The sequence below is a fragment of the Micromys minutus genome, assembly GCF_963924665.1.
Source record: "Micromys minutus genome assembly, chromosome: 15".
Taxonomy (NCBI): Eukaryota; Metazoa; Chordata; class Mammalia; order Rodentia; family Muridae; genus Micromys; species Micromys minutus.
This window is the reverse complement of record NC_137984.1, coordinates 39,219,881-39,241,928: the sequence shown is the minus strand read 5'-3', so window position 1 is coordinate 39,241,928 and position 22,048 is coordinate 39,219,881. Positions and strand designations below refer to the sequence as shown.

The window sequence follows — 22,048 nt, the reverse complement described above, 5'->3', positions numbered from 1 at the left end:
TAATTTAAAAATCTATTTGTTTATATTGTTCAGAATCCAGCCATATACTTGCTGGGTAAGTGAAAATTCTACAGCCCTGAATTTTTCAATGAGTCATTCACTGAAGGTTCCATTACAAACCTACCTCCACCTGCTTCATTTAAACACTAAATAATAACAAAGTTAGACATGTCAGTTTACTGCTTCCCAAATACTGGGAAGAACAGAGCACTTGAAAGTGACTTTTGTTGATTCATACTCAAACATAAGGTACTCTGTCCCCAAATTAACAATACACTAACACTGTATGTTAGGACCCCTAGCAACCAGTACACAACTAAGTAAAAAAAACAAAACAAAACAAAACAGTAACAGCACAGTAGCATAATCATGCATAGAGCTCGTAGATGCCCAAGCTTTGATCCTCAGCATTTCCAAACAAATGGAAGTATAATATAGCTAAGAAAGAAATATCTCTGACTATGAAGTTCCATGAAGTGTAAGGAAACAGAGAATGCTTAGACAGCTTGGGGTTAGAATTATTTAAGCACAGACCCACTTAACCTTATCCCAGACAGATTAAACAGACAACTATCAGTCCAAAGACTATAAACTTAATAAGTCATAAAAGACCAAAAAGAAAAAAATGTTTAATGAAATAACTTGAAAACATACATTTAAATTACAGCATCCATATAATAAAATGAAAATAAGCCTCTAAAAACAAAGATCAGGATCCCAGAAGAGAATAAGAGAAACCATGGTGATATTGTAACAGGCAATCCTGCAGCTTTTCAGCCCAAAGTTCTCGGGAGGCAGAAAGTTAGGAGAAAGCACACAGCTTCACACTCGTATGTACAACTTGGTAACCTTGAACTACTTAGGACAATTTCTAACTGTGAAGAACTAAGCACCTCTAAACATCAACTGCTTTAGAGTAACATTTCACTTGTGCAAGAGGGGAAAATAAGCCTACTTTAAAAATATATGATCTAAATCTGTCCTGTGTGATTATCTATCAGTTAAAGTACAAAGTTCTCACAGTTCATTTACTGACATCTCAGCAACACTAGTACATTGTACAGTCTGAGTTTTATTCCATCTCAAATACCTAATTCCATTGCTTCAGAATCTTGAAATGTCTGAGATTACAAAACCTGAGACATCACACTAGACATCTGATGTAGTCATTAGTTAAAATTGTACTTGATGCAGAATTCAGTAGCAAGCTTCCCTTTAAATCTATTGTGAAAATCAAACTGTACTATAGCTATAATCTATTTTGGGTTACAAACATACTCATTTGTAAGTCTGAACGACAAGAGATTGTTCTAAACAGAAATAATTTAGCCCAGTGTGGTGACAGAGTAGCAAGCACTTGAAAGGTTGAGGCAGGAGGGACCAGAAGTTTCAAAAGGAAAAAATTAAAAACTTAAAATTTAAATATTCTTACATCAAAAAACTGTTATAAAGTGACTCAGACTATCCATTAGGAAAAGTAAAGTCACTTTAAAATATATTTTCATCTATCTAGTTAGCTGAGTTGTCTATCTAGTTATCTCAGTTGGCTAGAATGTAGTAATAGTAAAATATTGTGCACCAAAGCACAATAAAAAAATTTTTAAAGTGGAAACTAAAACGCAAATGCAGACCCTGTTTCATCACCTCTCTAAGTACTAGACTAGAAATAGCCTGACCGCTCCAGCGAGCAAACTGTGAACCCCCACCTCTAAGACACTCCATGGAAGTTTGTCAAAAACCCTGCCACTGAAACAACAAAAAGGAGTCACGACCAACGTGTGACATTTTGCTCAGTGTCCTAGGGGACATACATGTCCTACCTTAGCAGCTCTGCATTCTACACTGCATGACCAGACACTGTCAACAAGGAAGCAGCTCTGCTCCTCCCTCCCTCATGAGCACAATGGAGGCCGGTTATCCTGACATGGAGTTGCATGTTCACTGTCAGGTCTCAGAAGGGACCTAGCAGTAAGAGTTACAAAAGAAGACAGGAATAATGGTATGAAGTTGACAGGCACTTCCTGGCCATAAAAAGACCCTTTGCTTAGTTTTGTGTCAACCATAACAAAGGAAGAAAAAACAAAATAAGCAAGTTGCTCTGACTGGGAGTCCATCTTATCTACCACCAAGGCAGCCAAAGATGCCGGCTGGCACCAGTGAAAAAAGCGGTATCTAGTTACAGAGGAGGGCCCATTTTTTAAATAAAAATGTATATTTTAAATGCTTATACTCTCTCAAAAATAGACCATTTTCCTTTATTATACATAGCAGAAAAGTAATTAAGATTTTACCCAGTTGGTTATACAAATTACTTAGGAAGGATGGGCTTTTTGCTTTTTTTATATTTTTTTTGTAATTTCCATGATATAAACATGCAATGCAAATATGCAAGATGTATGTTTGAAATAAGCAGATTTCTTACATAGGACTAAGGTATAATTTAAAAATATTTCTTTTAATATCATTAAGAATTCAGAGCTTAAAAGATAAACTGCAATCAGTTGCTATTAAAAATTCTTTTGAAATATCAGGCACTATTTTAATCATTTACGAGTGTTTTTTATTATCTTTTTCATGTTTGCTTTGTTCTCCATATGGGTTTTGCTCTGCGACTCAGGCTGGCTTTGAACCCAATGCCTCAGACAGCCTAGTGCTGGAATTATAAGCATGTATCACCACACCCAGCTCATCTACAAGTTTTAATAAATATTTATTTGCAAATGAGACATTGTAATTATTTTAAATAATATATGGAAGTTTTAGTCTTATTTTTTTATACTTAATATGCAGTGACATTTCCACTACTCTGGAAAATGACATGAATATAATAAACAAAGGGAAAAATTTGTAGATACCTATTTGGTCAATCTCCTAGGGAAAAAAATCAAAATAATATTCCCATTCTGTAATTTTACGATTACAGCTTTGAGAATGTGATAATAAGTTTGCCAAAGAAACAGACTGCAGTGCCCTGTGTTTGTCTGACATCTACTTACATTTGGCGCTTAATGTACTCTTTAAGCAGGGTTTCTTCCACAGGGTACACCTGTACACCTGTGCCATCGTCATAGTAATACATCATGCTGGTGTTAAGCTCTGTAGGAAATGGCTGCTCACTTCTTTCCCCTGGCTCTCGATAACCATATGAATAATCAAAGTTCACTGGATACAAACAAAGTAAAAGAAAGCTGAGCACAATTAAAGAAATAAATAAGCAATAACCCAAAGAGAAATCCAAAATGAAGAACTGAATTTACTGTCAAACTAAAATGATTAGCTGACCCATCATGCCAGAGGACCACTGAGATAGCTCAGCAGGGAGAGCCCCATGTCACCAAGCTAATACCCTTCATATAAGCTCCAGGTTCCACATGGTAGAGAACCTAGTCCTGCCATGTGTCCTCAGATTTCCACATGCACACCATGACACCCTGACCTAAACCACATACATAAAAATAAAAACGTAAAAAAAATTAACATAATATAGGGTAACATGAAAAGACTATTTGCTATTTTTCCCCCCAAAGTTCATCTAATTTAACAGAAAAAACAAAAATCAAAAAAATGGCATGTCTTACATCTAGGGTTTCCTCGACCTCGGCCTCTTCCTCGGCCCCGGCCTCTTCCCCGGCCTCTAGTGGAACCTCGGATGGTACCACCCTCACTTCTCACACTGGATACTTCATCTTGATCATCTCTCTTTTCTCTATCCCGTCTCCAACCTTCAAATAAAAAATTTAATACATTTAAATTTACAATAAAACAATACAATAAGCTCTATAAAAATATAGTAACTACTTTATCCTCCATTCTTTTCTCTTTGAATTTTAAAAGCACCTTTCATTTATTCTTTGATAATTTCACGTGTTTACAATGTATTTTGATTCTAGTCACCTACTACCAACCTCTCTGGTAGGTAGTTTTTGATCTGGTGGCCCAGGTTGGCCTTGAACTTCTAGAAATTTCTACATAAACCTGCCATAGTGAAGAGATTACTCGGCAGGAGCTACCACATTCTTCCTTCCATCCTACTTGATAGTAGTCAGGCTATATTTAAACAGCAAGATATTCAAGGAGACTGGCCATATCTTTAGCATAAAAAGTGGGTGGGGAAGGAGGTGCTGAGCATATACAAAACATTCTGTAAAAATGACATACTAGAAAGACAGAGGTCCTCTGCTAAGAATATGCTGTTATATACATATTTACAATTCTCCTCCACTACTGTATCTGCATGTAAAACTTTCCTAAAAATACTTTATTTAAAACATGTAAGGAAGAAATACTACCATTCAAATAAAAGGCATGTTTTTAAAAAAGGAGAAATTGAAATCACATAAAAAATTCAGACTCAGAACAAGAGGAATCGTATCTACCACTTTCACTCTGTAGACAAGAGGCTATGCCTCTACCTCTTGGGAGTGCTAGGGTGAAAGGTGTGGGCCACCATGGCCTGCAACAAGGAGTTAACATCATCCTTTGGATGCTGGTTAGACAAAAGATGGAATTATGTGATATTCAGATGCTTTCCATCACTTCTCTCATTAGACAACACCCAACACCCCTAGCATCTACGCATTCTTCAGAAAGGACATCCAAGGCCATTTAAAAATTAAAATTTTTTGTAATTTGTGTGTATGGATTTATAAAGGGCCCACAGATGTTAGAAGATACTCTTGGATCCCTGTAACAAGAGTTACAGGTGGTTGTGAGCTGTCTTCCAGGTGCAGGAACCTAACACTGATCTTCAAGAGAGGAAAACATTCTTAAACACTGAGCTATCACTCCAACCCCTAAAATATTCTTGCTAAAACTGGTTACACACCTACAACCCTAGTTATTGGGAGGTTGAGGTTGGAGGACTGAGTTCAAGGCCAGTCTGGGCAACAATATTCAATGAAATCTAAAATAGCTAAACCAAATAGTCCTTCCTTAATCATTATATCATAATAAACTCAAAAAGTTAAATGTTATTTAAACATAAATGTCACATTAAAGAGTATTTAGATGCCAGGCACTGTGGCACACACTTTCATTCCCAAAACTTGGGAAATAAAAGAGGCTGGTGGATCTCTGCTTTATACAGAGACCCTGTCTTTAAACGGGAAAACTATTTCTACTAAAAATCTGTAATTGAAAACGCTCAGGCCATCTGCCACCCGGAACAGCAAGGTACACAGGAAAGACGGGAACCAATCACTGACAACAAGACCACTATAATCAAAGACAACAAGCTGGCAAGAGGAAAGTGAAAGAATTTACCCAATGGAAACCAAGACAACCTGGCAACATTAGGACCCAGTTCTCCCATCACAACAAACAGCGGAATACCAAACATTCCAGAAAAAGAAGACTCAGACCCGAAATCATACCTCAAGATGATGATAGAGATCCTTAAACAAGAATGGGAGGAAAAGCATAAAGAAACAGAAGCTTTTAAAGAGGAAACAAGAAAAACACTCAAAGAAATCAAAGAACTAGAGGAAAACAGAACCAAAGAGATGAAGGAATTGAAGAAATTTAAAATGGGAATGGAAACAATAAAGAAAACACTAAAAGAAACAATCCTGGAGGTAGAAAAACCTAAAAAAAGAAATCAACAATCACAGATGGAAGCATTTCCAACAGACTACAAGAGATGGAAGAGAGAATCTCAGGGAACATGGAAAACATAGACAAAATAGTCAGAGAAGATGCAAAAGCCAAAAAGCTCCTAACCAAAATATCCAAAAGATCCAGGACACAATGAGAAGACCAAACCTAAGGATAATAAGAATAAAAGAGGGTGAAGAATATCAACTAAGAGGCACAGTAAATATCTTCAACAAAATCATAGAAGAAAACTTCCCTACCCTTAATAATGAGATGAGCATGAGCATAAAAGAAGCCTACGGAACTCCAAATAGAGTGGACCAGAAAAGAAATTCCTCCGACACATAATAGTCAAAACGCCAAGTGCACAAAGCAAAGAAAAAATATTAAAAGCCGTAAGGGAAAAAGGCCATGTAACATATAAAGGCAGACCAGTCAGAATCATACCTAACTTCTCAACAGGGACTATGAAAGCTAGAAGATCCTGGACAGACATCATGCAGATCCCCTAAGAGCACAGGTGCCAGCCCAAGCTGCTATACCCAGCAAAACTCTCAATCACCATATATGGAGAGACCAAGATATTCCAGGACAAAACTAAATTTGCACAATATCTGACCACAAACCCAGCACTACAACAAATTATAGGTGGAAAACCCAATACAAGGAGGGAAACTACATCCTAGTAAAAACAAGAAAATACCTAAAGCAAGAAAACCAAAAGAAGAAAGACACACAAGCACAATTCTACCTCTAAAAGCAAAAATAGCAGGAAACAGCAACCACTATTCCTTAATATCTGTTAACATAAATGGACTCAATTCCCCAATGAAAAGACATAGGCTATCAGACTGGATACATAAACAGAATCCACCGTTTTGCTGCTTACAAGAAACTCGTCTCAGAGACAAAGACAGACACTATCTCAAGAGTAAAAGGTTGGGAAAGAAAACCTTCCAAGCAAACGACCCCAATAAGCAAGCTGGAGTGGCTATTCTAATATCAAATAAAGTAAATTTTCAACCAAAAGTTATCAAAAAAGATAAGGAAGGACACTTTTTACTCATTAAAGGGAAAATTTGTCAGGAGAAACTCTCAATTCTTAACGTATATGCTCCAAACACAAGAGTACCCATATTCATAAAAGAAACCCTACTAGAGCTCAAAAAATACATTGCACGCCACACGATAATAGTGGGAGACCTCAACACCCCACTCTCATCAATGTACAGATCATGGAAACAGAAACTGAACAAGGACGCAGTGAAACTAGCAGAGGTTATGAACCAGTTGGAATTAATAGACATCTACAGAACAAAAGAATACACCTTCTTGTCAGCGCCTCACGGCACCTTCTCCAAAATTGACCAAATAATCGGTCACAGAACAAGCCTCAATAGATATAAGAAGATTGAAATACTCCCATGCATCCTATCAGATCACCATGGTCTAAGGCTGGTCTTTAATAACAACAAAGATAACAAAAAGCCCATATACACATGGAAACTAAACAATGCTCTATTAAACCATAGCAGGGTCAAAAAAGAAATAAAGAAAGAAATTAAGGATTTTCTAGAATTCAATGAAAACGAAAACACAACATACCCAAACCTATGGGATGCAATGAAAGCAGTACTGAGAGGAAAACTCATAGCTCGTAGTGCTTCCAAAGAAACTGGAGAGAGCATACACTAGCAACTTGATAGCACAGTTAAAAGCTCTAGAACAAAAGGAAGCAGATACACCCAAGAGGAGTAGACGGCAAGAAATAATCAAACTTAGGGCAAAAATAGACCAAATAGAAACAAAAAGAACCATTCAAAGAATCAACAAAACCAAGAGCTGGTTCTTTGAGAAAATTAACAAGATTGATAAACCCTTAGTCACATGAACTAGAGGGTAAAGAGAGAGTATCCAAATTAATAAAATCAGAAAGGAAAGTGGAGAAATAACAACTGAAACTGAGGAAATTCAAGAAATCATCAGATCCTACTATAAAAACCTATACTCCACAAAGCTGGAAAATCTGGAGGAAATGGATGAATTCCTAGACAGATACCAGATAATGAAGCTAAACCAGAACCAGGTAAACCGTCTAAATAATTCCTTAACACCTAAAGAAATAGAAATAGAACCCAGGTCCAGATGGGTTCAGTACAGAATTCTATCAGAGATTTATTGACGACCTAATACCAATACTCTCCAAACTATTCCACAAAATAAAGGCAGATGGAACACTACCTAACTCATTTTTTGAGGCCACAAATACCCTCGTTCTTCAGCCACACAAAGACCCTACAAGGAAAAGAGAACTTCAGACCAATCTCCCTTATGAACATTGATGCAAAAGTACTCAACAAAATCCTTGCAAACCGAATCCAAGAACACATCAAAATGATCATTCACCATGATCAAGTAGGCTTCATCTCTGGGATACAGGGATGGTTTAATATACTGAAATCCATCAATGTGATCCACCATATAAACAAACTCAAAGAAAAAAAACCACATGATCATCTCACTAGATGCTGAGAAAGCATTTGACAAAATTCAAACCCCTTCATGTTAAAAGTCTTGGAAAGAACGGGAATCCAAGGCCCATATGTAAACATAATAAAAGCAATATACAGCAAACCAATAGCCAAAATCAAACTTAACGATAGGAAACTTGAAGCAATCCCACTAAAATCAGGTAATAGATAAGGCTGCCCACTCTCCCCCTACCTATTCAACATAGTACTGGAAGTCCTGGCCGGAGCAATTAGACAGCAAAAGGAAATCAAAGGGATACAAATTGGAAAGGAAGAAGTAAAAACATCACTATTTGCAGATGACATGATAGTGTACTTAAGCAACCCCACAAATCCCACCAGAGAACTCCTACAGCTGATAAACAAGTTCAGCAAAGTGGCTGGATATAAAATTAACTCAAACAAATCAGTAGCCTTCCTCTACTCAAAGGACAAACATGCGGAGAATGTAATTAGGGAAAAGATACCCTTCATAATAGTCACAAACAATATGAAATACCTTGGTGTGACTCTAACTAAGCAAGTGAAGGACCTGTATGACAAGAACTTCAAATCTCTAAAGAAGGAAATCAAGGAAGATTTCAGAAAATGGAAAGCTCTCCCATGCTCATGGATTGGAAGGATCAACATTTTAAAAATGGCCATCTTACCAAAAGCAATCTACAGATTCAATGCAATCCCATCAAAATTCCAACCCAGTTTTTCATTGAGTTGGAAAGACCAATGTGCAATTTCATCTGGAATAACAAAAGACCTAGAATAGCGAAATCCATCCTCAACAACAAGAAAACATCTGCGGGAATCACTATCCCTGACCTCAAGCTATATTACAAGGCAATTGTGTTAAAAACTGCATGGTACTGGTACAGAAATAGGCACGTGGATCAATGGAATAGAATAGAAGATCCAGAAATGAGCCCTCACATATATGGCCAACTGATTTTTGACAAAGGAGCTATAAACATTCAATGGAAAAAGGACAGCCTCTTCAACAAATGGTGCTGGTCCAACTGGCATTCAGCATGCAAAAGAATGAAAATAGACCCTTTCTTATCTCCTTGTACAAAGCTCAAGTGCAAGTGGATCAAAGATCTCCACATTAAACCAGGTACACTGAAACTATTAGAAAAAAAAGTAGGGAAAACCTTAGAACACATAGGCACAGGAGAAAATTTCCTTAACAGAACACCAGTGGCTCATGCTCTAAGGTCAAATATCAACAAATGGGACTTAATGAGATTGCAAAGTTTCTGTAAGGCTAAGGACACTGTCAAGAAAACAAAACAGCAGCCAACAGATTGGAAAAAGATCTTTACCAACCCCACATCTGATAGAGGCCTAATATCCAAGGTATACAAAGAACTCAAAAAGCTAGACACCAGAGAATCAAAGAACTCTATTAAAAAATGGGGTACAGACTTAAACAAAAAGTTCTCAATTGAGGAATATCGAATGGCTGAGAAGCATTTAAGAAGTGCTCGATATCATTAGCCATCAGGGAAATGCAAATTAATACAACCCTGAGATTTTACCTCATACCAGTCAGAATGGCTAAGATCCAAAACTCAGATTACAGCAGATACTGGCGAGGATGTGGAGAAAGGGGAACACTTCTCCACTGTTGGTGGGGTTGTATACTGGTACAACCACTCTGGCAATCAGTCTGGCGATTCCTCAGAAAATTGGACATAGTACTCTCTGAAGACCCAGTTATTCCACTTCTGGGTATATACCCCAGAGAAACTCCAACATACAACAAAGACACATGCACCACAATGTTCATAGCAGCCCTATTTATAATAGCCAGAAGCTGGAAAGAACCCAGATGTCCTTCAGTAGATGAATGGATACAAAAATTGTGGTACATTTACACAATGGAGTACTACTCAGCCATCAGAAACAATGACTTAACCAAATTCATAAGAAAATGGTTGCATCTAGAGAATATCATCCTGAGTGAGATAACCCAGTCACAAAAGAACAGACATAATATGCAGTCACTGATAGTGGGATGCTAACCCCAGAGGCTCGGACTGCCCCAGAAATAACTCACAGACTGTGTGAAGTTCAAGAAAACAAAACAAAACAAAACAAAACAAAACAAAACAAAAAAAAAGGCAAGCTCAATCCTTACACACCAAGAAAACGTTGACTAATTCCAGGTTACATCCTGTTTTACATGTACTTTTTGCTCATTGTAACTAGTAAGACCTTAATGCAGAGTATCAAACCTTAAAAAAAAGAAAAAAAAAAGCCAAGCACTGACACAATTGTATTTGTATACATTTATGCAAAAATGTTTAAAATTTTTTTCTTTTATCTTTGTGTTTTAAAATAAAGTTTAAAAAAAAAAAGAAAATGAATGCATCTAGAGAATATCATCCTGAGTGAGGTAACCCAGTCACAAAAGAACAGACATTATATGCAGTCACTGATAATTGGATACTAACCCCAGAAAACTCTAAAAACCCCAGAAACAACTTACAGACTATATGAAGTTCAAGAAAAACAAAGGCCAAAAAAAATATGAATAATCATTATGTTTAATCTTTACACACCAAGCAAACTTTGACTATTTCCAGGTTACATCTTGTTTTACATGTACTTTATGCTCATTGTAACTAGTTAAGATTTTAATGCATACTATCAAACCTTTAAAAAAATCAAGTACTAACAAAAATGTATTCATATACTTTTATGCAAAAATGCATTTAAAATCTGTACATTTATCTTTGTTTTTTAAAATAAAGTTGCTCAATTAAAAAAAAGAAAAAAAAAGAAAACAGATTTGACAAATTTTAACAGTTTTTTAAAAGTTAACATTTTTCCTGAATTGATATAATTAATATTTTTCTGTACATATATAAATTAGAAATTGGCAATTTTCACCATGCTAGATGGATTGAACTTGGAATGTTTTCCTATATGACAAGTCACAAGAAAATCCTATTTCCTTCTGTTATTTATTATAATATTTCTATATGTTTTCTCCTCATCTTAATTTTGTATTATTAAAATTAAAATATAAAATAAAAAAAGAAAATTTGTAATTAAAAACTAATCATAAGGAAGCATAATCCAAAACATAACTCAAAGTAAAGAATATCTGTTTAAAAACCTTATTATCTTACAGGGAATTAGTTCATGCTTTAATTTCAAATTTTTAATTGGAAGCATAGGTGGCCAATCTCTGAGTTTAAGGTCAGCCTGTATTACACAGTGAGTCCCAGACAAAAAGATAGTCACAATCACCACCATCATAGAATTATCTTAAGAAAAATTAAAGTAAGGAAGTCAAAGCAAAGGAACTGTTAGGACAATGGTGAAGATTAAGGAATCAACAGCACCTGTTTGTGATCTTAGCACAAGAGGCTGAGGCTGGAAGATAAAGTCAGATAAATAAGTGCCTGGCTAGTTATTAAGCTAAATATGCAATGTCCTGTCTCAAAATATAAAATAAGATATAAAATTAAGCCAGGAGATGTTGGCAGATACCTTGAATCCCAGCCCTCAGAAGGCAGAGACTAAGTAACTAGCTGATCTCTGAATCTGAGCCCAGCCTGGCTCTACAGAGAGAATTTCAGGACAGCCAGGGCTGCACAAAGAAACCCCATCTCCTAAAACCAAAAAGATGAAACACCAACATTGGAATAAGATTATGGACAGTTACTGTGTTAACATACAGCCTTGTTGTTAAATCCCGTAACTGCACTACTCTTTAGACAATGTATAGAATTAAAGAAATGTGTCTGCCATTTCTACAGTCCCCACAGTAAGCTCCAGTTGTCCACATTCATGGGACTGCTGAAAAGGCACTTACTTCGTGTGTCACTCTTTCTGTTACTGTGAGCTGGTTTATTTGCGTCAGGTTGACATCTAGAGCTGTTCCGGGACCCAGGTCTTTCCTGGCTGTCTGGTCTCACATCATCTAAGTGGAGTGGTACCCATTTGTGCTTATTAGCTTCAAGGAAAAAAAACAAAACAAAATCATTTCATGATAATGAACAATTTTCATTAAGGCTCTGAAAAATACTAAGAATTTTAATTAAAGATTCGGTCTTCCTTTGAATGTATTGTCTGTAGAGTACCAAAAGAATTCTTTTCATTATTATAAACCAATCTTTGATTTAGTTTGTACAAATTTCTCACTATCAAGTAAAAAGCCAGTAAATTTAAAAAAAAAAAAAATGGGAAGATGGCCATTAGTAAATACCTGGGGCTTGCTGGTCAGCAAGTTTCAGGTTCAGTAAGAGAAATAAAACTGAGCACCTGGCCTCCATACACTCATGTATTCACACAAACCACATGCACATACATAAATACATAAACACACAAAAATCTTAACAAGCCCAGAAACTTTGGCTTCAGAATTCAGTAGTCATTTGTCCAATATTACTACTAACAAGTTTCTCAAAAGCATGTGAGGAATAAAGTAAGATGTTTCCTCTTTGAAAAAAGGAAAGAAAGAAAAAGAAAATATATATATATATATATATATATATATATATATATATATATATATATAGGTTAATATTCTCATCTTCATTGAAAAAAGCATATATGCAATAGGTGCACAATTCATGGCTTAAATATGAATTAAATTTATCTGGCTATATATAAAACACCTAACTTAGTATTAGCCAATCAATTTCAAAGAAAGCAACAAAAACAAATTTTAAAGCAAAATGACAGGTGTTTCATATGCATGAATTCTAGACAGCCAAGAATATTATAGAAGAAGCAGGAAAAATGTTAAGTGGCAAAACAAAGCAGCTAAGGAACAGGGAGAAATTTTTAACAATTGTTTATTCTGTTCTAAGTCAAGATTTGCTTAGTGGATCAAAGGAACCTAGTCCTTAACTCTTGCAGCTCCAGTTGTTTAGTAGAATATAACACTCGGCTGGTTATGGTTGTGCACACCTTTATCCCTTTAGTCCCAGCATTCAGGAGGCACAGGCCAAGGAACCCTCACTCTCAATACACTGACTAATATTGTCTTCACTTTTTCTCTTAGAAAACCATTCTCTCAGAATTGCAGGAAGTAATTTCAATGTGAATTTAAAATACTGTAATATATCTGCAAGAATATATCTGCAAGAAAATCTATAAAGAATTTCACTCCATTTGTTTTGTACAGAATTGAGTTTAAATGCAAAAATAACTGAAGGAGGGGGTAGACCAGAAGACCAAATAGGCCAGTCAGTTACTACTACTGCAGGAGGTTGGACATGTGATGCCAGAGACACGTAACTAAAAGTTGTCACCATGCAGTCTTCAAAACTTCAGGTTACAGTGCAGCAGCTCACCTCTCTTCCGCTGGCTGCTTGACTGAGCCTCATCCTCGCTGATATTCTCAATAGGACCATCTAGTTTTGCTTCCCGGTTCTCTTTGCTCTCACTGTTGCTTCTTTTTTCAATCTTCTCTTCTTTTTCTTTTCTAATTTGTGGCTTTTTATTTCCTTGGCCGATAATACTCTGAGACTGAAAAAAAAAAAGTGTTCTGAATAGAATTTTTGGCATCTCACTAGAAATGTCAATATACCTATTCTAAATGTTGCTTAAAAATGCAAAAGCAAATAATTTACCAAAGTAAGAACCTGGAGAATAGGGCACTTGTCTAAGAGTGTGCATAAGGTAAGGGGCTGGATCCCCAACTTATGAGTATGCTGCCATCACTAGTCAAAGTACAAATCATCCACAAATGTATTTACCACAATAGATACAGTTTTCAAAAATTGACCATCTTGGGCTGGAGAGATGGCTCAATGGTTAAGAGCACTGGCTTCAATTCCCAGCACCCACATGGCAGCTCACAACTGTCTATATAACTGCAGTTCCAGAAGATCTGAAACTCTCATCCATGTACAAGCAGGAAGAATACCAATGGACATAAAATAAAAATAAACCATTTCTAAAAAATAAAACAAGCCAAATTAACAGTACTGAGACTGTGAAGTAACTGAAGTTCTTATTTAAGATACCAGTGAAAGTAATATTGGCAGTTTCTTAACAAACTAAGTAATACCTAGTCTATGATCTTGCGATTCTTTTCCCTAGTTACCTACTGTGGGGAAAAAAGAAAATTTCTGTGTAAAATTTATAGTTTTTTTACAATAATTTACAATTTTACAATAATTCAAATGTCCACCAAAATAAGTGAATGGACAGTGTTACAACTGCCACACAAAGCACAATCCTAAGACAATAGTACTTGAGTAAGACACAAACAGCGCTTCCTACAACTGTTCCACAGGCGCAGAAATAGTGTATAGTAGCAGACGCTTATCAGGACTTGCTAGATGGTGGGATGGCTGCAACACTAGCAAGCAGGAGCCAAATTCATTTTCTAGTTGAGGAAATGGGCTTACATATAGTCTGATAACAACAACCCATCACATTAGGGCTGGGTATGGTGATATACGCCTTTAATCCCAGTATTTTATTGGCAGAGGAAGGGAGATCACGAATTTGAAGGCAGCCTAGTCTACAGAGTGAGTTCCAAGACAGCCAGAGTTATAAAGACCCTGTCTCAAAATTAAGAAACAAACTCCCCTGCAAAAATATGATTCAGGCTGAAGAGATGTCTCAACAGTTAAAAGCATGTGTTGTTGCTCTTACAAAGGACCTGAGTTCAGTTCCCAGCACTCAGTTTCTCACAACCACCTTTAATTACAGTTCCAGGCAGTTTCTCTGACCTCCACAAGCACCAATTATGCACGTAGTGACTATACAGGCAAAATACTTAAACATATTAAGTAAATCTAGTTTCTTTAGTTAAAAAATATATAATTTAATCCTTTTTGAAAAAAAGAAATCATAAACAAAATACCTCACCCCAACTCCTAAAGATACAAGCCAGATAGGGAAATGTAAATGAAAGTATCTTATAACTGGGTAAAACTATAGAAAGGAGAACTGTCAAGTCTGGATCATCTTCTTAATAAGAGATATAGTTATAAAATCCAAATTTGATTTATTATAACTTATAGGTGATTATTATTACAAAAATGCACTCTTGGGTAAATGATAAACCAATTTCATTACTAACATTACTTTGTAGGAAAGGATGCTGCAAGTAAAAATAATCTTACAGATATAAGCCACATCTTTATGTATACCCATCCCAATAATGCTGAAATAAGAACTTTCTTTTTAAAACAGAATTAAAAAAAAAAAAAACAAAAAAAACAAAGCACTTACCCCCGTGTTAAGCAATTCACCTGGTGTTGGCCAGTTTGCCATATCACTGAAGTCACTAGCCTAAAAGGTAATAAGTGTTACAATTGAAAATGATTTTCAGAATTTTTAAACAGAAAAAACAATTGCTAAAAGTAATTTTTGTAGCCACGCATGGTGGTACATGCTAGCAATCTTAGCATTTAGAAAGAGGAACAGGGATTCAGTACCAACCATGGGTGAAAAAGGCTAACCCGAGCTACAACCCTGTCTCAGCAAAAGCAACAAGCTAGATATAGTAGCACATGCCTTTAATCCCAGCAAGGTAATTTCTTTGAGTTACAGGATAGCCAAGGCTATTTAGTGAGACTGTCTCAACCACAGGGGAAAAAGAAATAACAAAATCAAATAAAGCAATAGTAATTGTTAAAATTACCTATATATTTATATATAGACTTTCAACCACTATGAAGTAAAACTTCAGTGATCTTAGAATCAGACTTCAAGAAGCACTGTTTTAGAACCATTTAAAAAGTACTTTCTGTAAAAGCATACCTTGTTGGATTTCTTTGTCTTGAGTTTTCCCGCTTTTATAATTTTGGGGGAACTGAGCTCTAAAAAAATATACAAAATTGTTTTTACAATCATTTCATTTAACAAGCGTAATAAATGAATAAACATTTCAATTTCAGCAAGTTAGCATAGTTACCATCCCCCCCAAAAAAATCCAAGTTTCTGGTTCTCAAATTTCTAGAAAGACATCCACTGTAATACTCAAATTTAAATGTTACCCACATTTTAGGAGTGGAAAATACTAACTGGGCAGTGGTGGCACACAGCTTTACTCCCAACACTGGAAGTAGAGGCAAGTGTATCTCTGAGTTCAAGGCCAGCTTGGACTACAGAACAATTTCCAGGACATCCAGGGATACAGAAAAACATTATCTCAAAAAAAAAGTTGGAAAATACTAATTTACCCTAAAATGACAATCCAGTCCTTTTATTAATGAAATACAACAGAATAGAAACAACAAACTAACCAAGACACCCAGAACCCAGCCACATAAAAGAAAGTAACTGATCTCTGTAGAAATCTATAGGCTGGGGCTGTAGATCAAAGGAAGGTAGAAAGCTTACTCAACATGTACAAGGTCAGTGCCCCAAACAAGCAACACAACAACCATTGATTCACCTGCCATTCTCTATAGAAAGCATGTGGCAGGTCATAATGCCTTTAACTCCAGCAGCTGAGAGGCAGAGATGGGCAGAGTTGGAGGCCAGCCTGGTCTAGAGAGCAAATTCCAGGCCAGCCAGGGCTTTACAGAAAGACCGTATCTCAAAAAAACAAAGTGGGCATGCACGCACACATTCGAACACACCAAACAAACAAACCAAACAAAACCCCAACAGTCTTTAACCCAGGTGATAGCTCAGAGGCAGATGGATCTGTGACTTTAAGGTCAACCTAGCCTACAGAGCTAGTTGTAGAACAGCCAAGGCTACATAAAGAAACCCTGTCTTGAGAAAAAAACAAAATTAAAGATAAAAATAAATATTTTTTTAACAAAAAGGAAAAACCAGTAGAAGATAACCCAGCCACAGGGCCAACCTACAGTGGGAACTACTGCAATGTAGGTGGTGGGGAACAGGAAAGAACGAGAAGTGGGATGGTTTGAGCACTGTGCAGAGAGGACTGGCCACTGGGGGTGGAGAGGAAGAGTCTGATATAAGTAGATGGCCCTGCGGCCATAGTGAAGTCTAGGCCAGTGCTGAGGCCATGTCTGAGTCCATAACCGTGCATCAGCAGAGGTCTGTCAATGTACATGGGTCATATTACCACCAAAGTCCATGTAAATTCCCTACTCTGGTTGCCGGCTGGGACCATATCAATGTCTGTCTAAAAGTTGTACAGAACTGGCCCCATTCCTTACTAGCTAAAGCACTTGGGAGAGGGGGCCCTGCACCTTGCCTGGATACCACAACAGAGCTGGACCTGTTAGGGGGGCATGGGTGATCCAGGAAAAACTGGCCCCCAGGTCATGTGCGGGAGAGCAGGCCCTACTACCTCACATGGGCAGCACAGTAGAGTTAATCCTGGGGCTGGGGGAAGAGGATGAGCTAGCCCTGAGGGTGTGAAAGTGGGGGGTCTGGGGGTATTAGCTGGTCCTGCCCCTTGCCTGATATGGCCTTGAGTGAGCTAACCAAGGCAATATGGGAAAGCTGGCCCTGATGGTGTGGGAGAGCTGTCGATCTGACCAACTCAGCTACCACCCAAGCCCAGATTCAGAGCTTTAAACTGGCCCAACTCAACATCTACTCCAGCTGGTGGAGCACATGAAGGAACCAGTCCTATAGATCCAAATCTGAAGGATCTCCACGACATGGGGCAACAGGATAGTCCTTGAGGATCCAGTATTGATAGTGTGGCAGAAGCTGGAGGCCTGGAACCTAACTAATGACGCAATACAATGAGCATTTGCAAGTAAAAATGTGTAGGCAAAGGGTTATGCTGTGTGACATACTATAGTTTCCATAAAGAGACTTGTTTTTTGTAGGGTTTTTTTGTTTTTGTTTTTGTTTTTTTAATTTTGGTGGACGAGGGATGGAGAGATGATTGGGATTGTGGTACACAATGTGAAATTCAAAAAGAATCAATAAAAAATTTTTAAAAGAATAAGAAAATTGTCTTTAAACAAGGCGCTTAAACTACAGTTGTGTTTTTTATGTTTATCCACTCCTTCATTCATTCACATTTTGAGGCAGGGCCTGGATGTTGTAGCCCCAGCTTGAACTGGTTATACAGACTAGCTAGTCTCAAAACTTCCAGTGATCCTCCCTCCCCTCTTTGCTTTCCTACCTAGTCTTGGGATTACAGGGTAAGCCACCACAACTAGCCATAGTAGCCTGTCACTGGGAGAGTCTACCATCAGTATGTGCTGTAATATATGAGCCTCTGCCTCTACCTCCTGAGTGTTGGGATTAAAAGCAGGCAACACCACTGCCCAGTTAACTATAACATTAAAAAAAATATTTATCAAAGAAAGTTGGTAACATGGCATAGTGGGATGTGCCTGTAATAATCTACAAATCCATGGAACAGATAGCATGTGTATGTGCACACTTACATGTATGGATGGATAAAACATATCATGCCATAAAACATATACCTTGGCAGTATATCAACACTTAACTGGACCTAAGACCCAAGATCTGTTCAACAACAAACAGGGAAACCATGCCTGGAAAGGAAACTAAGTCAACTATCCTGGGTTAGTGAAGCCATAGATCTCAGAGGAGTACGTACAACCAGCATTTTACTGAGCCAGCATAATCCCTAACTATATTTTAAATATTTGTCCTTATACCCAAGTGCACCTTTCCCTCCTCATCTAGGAAACTTGAAACTTTTCTTTAAGAAAACCACAATCAACCAAAATGCAGAGTTAGGGAGCCCAGTCCTATTGGATATAACTACAATACAACCAACCTACCTATAGTTCAGAGAATATTTCAAGAGAGGGGGCAGAAGATAGTAAGAGCCAGAGGATCAGAGTTTGCTTGAGATCAGGTCTCACAGGAATGTCAGAAACTACAGCTATAAGGTCTTACCAATATGACTACCTAAAAAAAAAAAAAAAAAAAAAAAAGGACAATGCCTATAATAGACATGCCAAAGTGGAGAGGGAATAACCACTACACAGTTACAAACTACAAAAGTGAGCTGAGAGGAATGAACACAATTGGTTATCCAATAACAAATGGCCAACCCTGCAAACATACATACAATAACATGATATAGAGCAGGTTGTACTGTGTCTAGGAAAATGAATGCATAAGAATAATGAAAAAAGAAGTGATGAAGTTGAAAGAACATTGAGAGGTATATAGGAGGGTTTAGAAGAAAGGAAGAAATGAGGTGATTATAGTATAATTAAAAAATAAAGGAATAAAAAAGCACTCCATGAAATTAAAAAGAAAAAAGAGTATAGGACAAAAGGGGGAGGGGCAGCCATGGGAAAAGAAATCAAAATCTTTAATAAAATTATTTGGGGGCCTGAGTGATGGGTCATTTGGTTAAATTAAAAGCACTGATTACTTTTGCAAAAAACACAGGTTCAATTTCCAGCACTCAGATGGTGGGTCACCAACTATAACTCCAGTTTCAGGAGATCCACTGTCATCTTCTGACCTCTGAAGACATCATACACACAGGTGGTATAGACATACATGTAAGCAAAACACCCAAACACATGAAATAAAAATATACCTAAAAATCCAGGTTGGTGACACACATTTATAATCCTAGCACTGGGAAGGCTGAAGAAAGAAACTCAAAAAAAGTCAATCTGAGCTATACAGCAAGACTCATCTAAAGACACTAAGGACACTAAGAGAAAACTTTTATGGTTTCTGAAAAGGGGGAGGAAGTGGGTTGATAAAAAGCAACATAGTCAGGTATGGTATCACTCACCTTTAATCCCAGCACCAGGTAGGCAAATGCAGGTGGATCACTGTGAGGCCAGTCTAGTCTACATAGTGAATTCTAGGACAGCCAGGGCTATATAGTGAGATCCTTTCTCAAAACATAGGGTTCATAGAATTTAAAAACTAGACAAAATATTAATATTGTCATATTCTGTGTTTCTGAGAAATTATACAAGACTGATTTTTTTACTGTACAGCCACAGCTACAAGCCCAAGTATGTCTTAGACTGTTATTTAAAGAAGAGCTTACAAAATAATTAAAACTACCTAACACAAGCTTAAGTTGGTTTGGGAAAATGTCAGGTCAGAAGTTTTAATACTGATCTGAAGATATTCCTAGGTGGGCCTGACTTTGGCTGAAGTGTTTATCTAGTTTCCCCAAAACAGCAATATAACAGAGTCATCCTAAAAGTGGAGGAGGGTGTCTCAAAACATGGGAGCCATCAAGAATCTGCCTCATTTTGTCTAGAGAAAGCTAGGCTGCTGAAATGACTAAGTAGGTAAAGGAACTTACTACCAAGCCTGGCCTGAGTTTGATCCCAGAACACACATGATTTAAGAAAAGAACAACTCCCTGAAAGCTATTCTCTGATCTTCTTGCATGTACAAGCACATGTACTAAACAAATAAATGTAAGGAATAAAGCCCAGAATCATATCCTTAAAAAAAAACTCTCAATGCTTTCTATGATGCACCTACCTGATAATGTTTATAGCAAAAAGTTGTAGATATAGTTTATTCTCTTCATTGAATAGTTTGGTTGGGATTAAAATCCTCTTTTTCTCAAGAGCATACATCCTACTTTGTTGAATAAATTCTATGAGCATCCTATCAATTGACTGCTAAAATATAGCTCAATCTACATTCTTTGAATCCTAAATGATCTCTAGGCATATTTGATTTTTTTCATTACTATTATTTTCTTTTTGATATAGGGCCTCATTATATTTTTAAAATATTTATTTCACTTTAATCATGTGTTTATCTGTGTGTAAATGTCTGTGAGTGCAGGTGGCCAAGGAGGTGAGAAGAGAGTGTTGAGCTTCTCTGGAGCTGGAATTACACATATCCTCTAAAACAGCACTATGTGTTCTTAAGCTGAGCCACCTCAGCAGCCCTGCCTCACTATATTGCTTTGACTGGTTTTAATCAAACTATTATATGTAGTTGGCCTCCAGTCTCAGCTGGACTATAGGCATGTGCCACTGAACAACTTATTATCCCCCCTTAAACATTTCATCTTTTAGAAGATTTCTTATCTTAATTTTTGCATTTGTGAACCAACCTCAGGGGCCAAAGGGCAATAGATCCTCTAGAAGTGGGTGAACCAGATGTGGGTGCTGTCAAAAACAATAAGCACTTGTAACTCCTGAGCTATCTGTCAAAGCTCTAGCTCACCCTATTCATTTTTTCTTAGGAAAACAGGGAGGCTATGGCATCTAGCTTGCATATAGAAAGCATTCTTGTTTAAGTACGTTAAGATTTGGGAGCAGAAGCTCCTTCATGCCCATTACCTCAGCTACTGGGAAGGTCAAGAGGAAGGTCTGGGTTTCCATAAAAGATATGAACCCATCCATGTCATTAATTTACAAGACCAATAAACTTGCCAAAACTCAACTAGCTAGTTAGTAATAACTACATTATCACCCATTTCTTTCAGCAGTACATTCCTACAGCAAATTCTCTGAGTTACCCATTAGACACTAAGAGGAACAGCTTAGAGTCAGCATTGCCACCCTGCTATAGACCTGAAGAAAAGCATCCTTAATATTGCAATGACTCCAGGTTGTAGGAGTTGTCAATACAGAGGCATTGGTACAACTGGAGCTGAGCTCTTTTAATTCTGAGAAAGGTCTGTCTACAGAGCCCTGGCTGTCCAGAAACTCACTAAGTAGATCAGGCTGACCTTGAATTCAGAAATCCACTGCCACTCCCTGAAATTAAAGGCCTGACTTCTGATTTTCTGAGACCCTGGTCTTGAGTGTAATCCAGGCTTGCCTCAAACTGATAATCCTCCTGCTAGAATTACAGGTGTGGGTCACACTTCCACTAAGTTACTGATCCTTAATCTAAGGACTGGAAAACCAAAGCACAAGATAAACTGTCAAATATTTTTCCAAGTAATTTGCAGTAAAATTTGAGGGGGGTGGTGGTAGAAAATCTGCACATATAGCGTAACGATAAAGCACTTGCCCATCAAGCAAAACCCTGTGCTCACCCCTATCCTATGGGGGGGAGTGGTGGTAAAAGCATCTCCAGTTTCA

The 22,048-nt window shown here is 37.2% G+C and overlaps 1 protein-coding gene across 1 annotated transcript in view; it reads right to left on the bottom strand.

Annotated features, from left to right (window-relative positions):
* Positions 1 to 22,048, bottom strand: part of LARP1B (La ribonucleoprotein 1B) — a 31,434-nt gene that overhangs the window by 7,318 nt on the left and 2,068 nt on the right. The window contains exons 2-7 of the mRNA XM_080929502.1: positions 15,855 to 15,913; positions 15,324 to 15,383; positions 13,430 to 13,604; positions 11,944 to 12,084; positions 3,579 to 3,722; positions 2,997 to 3,162 (exon numbers count right to left, since the gene is read on the bottom strand). Of these exons, the coding sequence (XP_080785628.1) occupies positions 2,997 to 3,162; positions 3,579 to 3,722; positions 11,944 to 12,084; positions 13,430 to 13,604; positions 15,324 to 15,383; positions 15,855 to 15,913 (745 nt within the window). The remainder of the gene's footprint in view (positions 1 to 2,996; positions 3,163 to 3,578; positions 3,723 to 11,943; positions 12,085 to 13,429; positions 13,605 to 15,323; positions 15,384 to 15,854; positions 15,914 to 22,048) is intronic.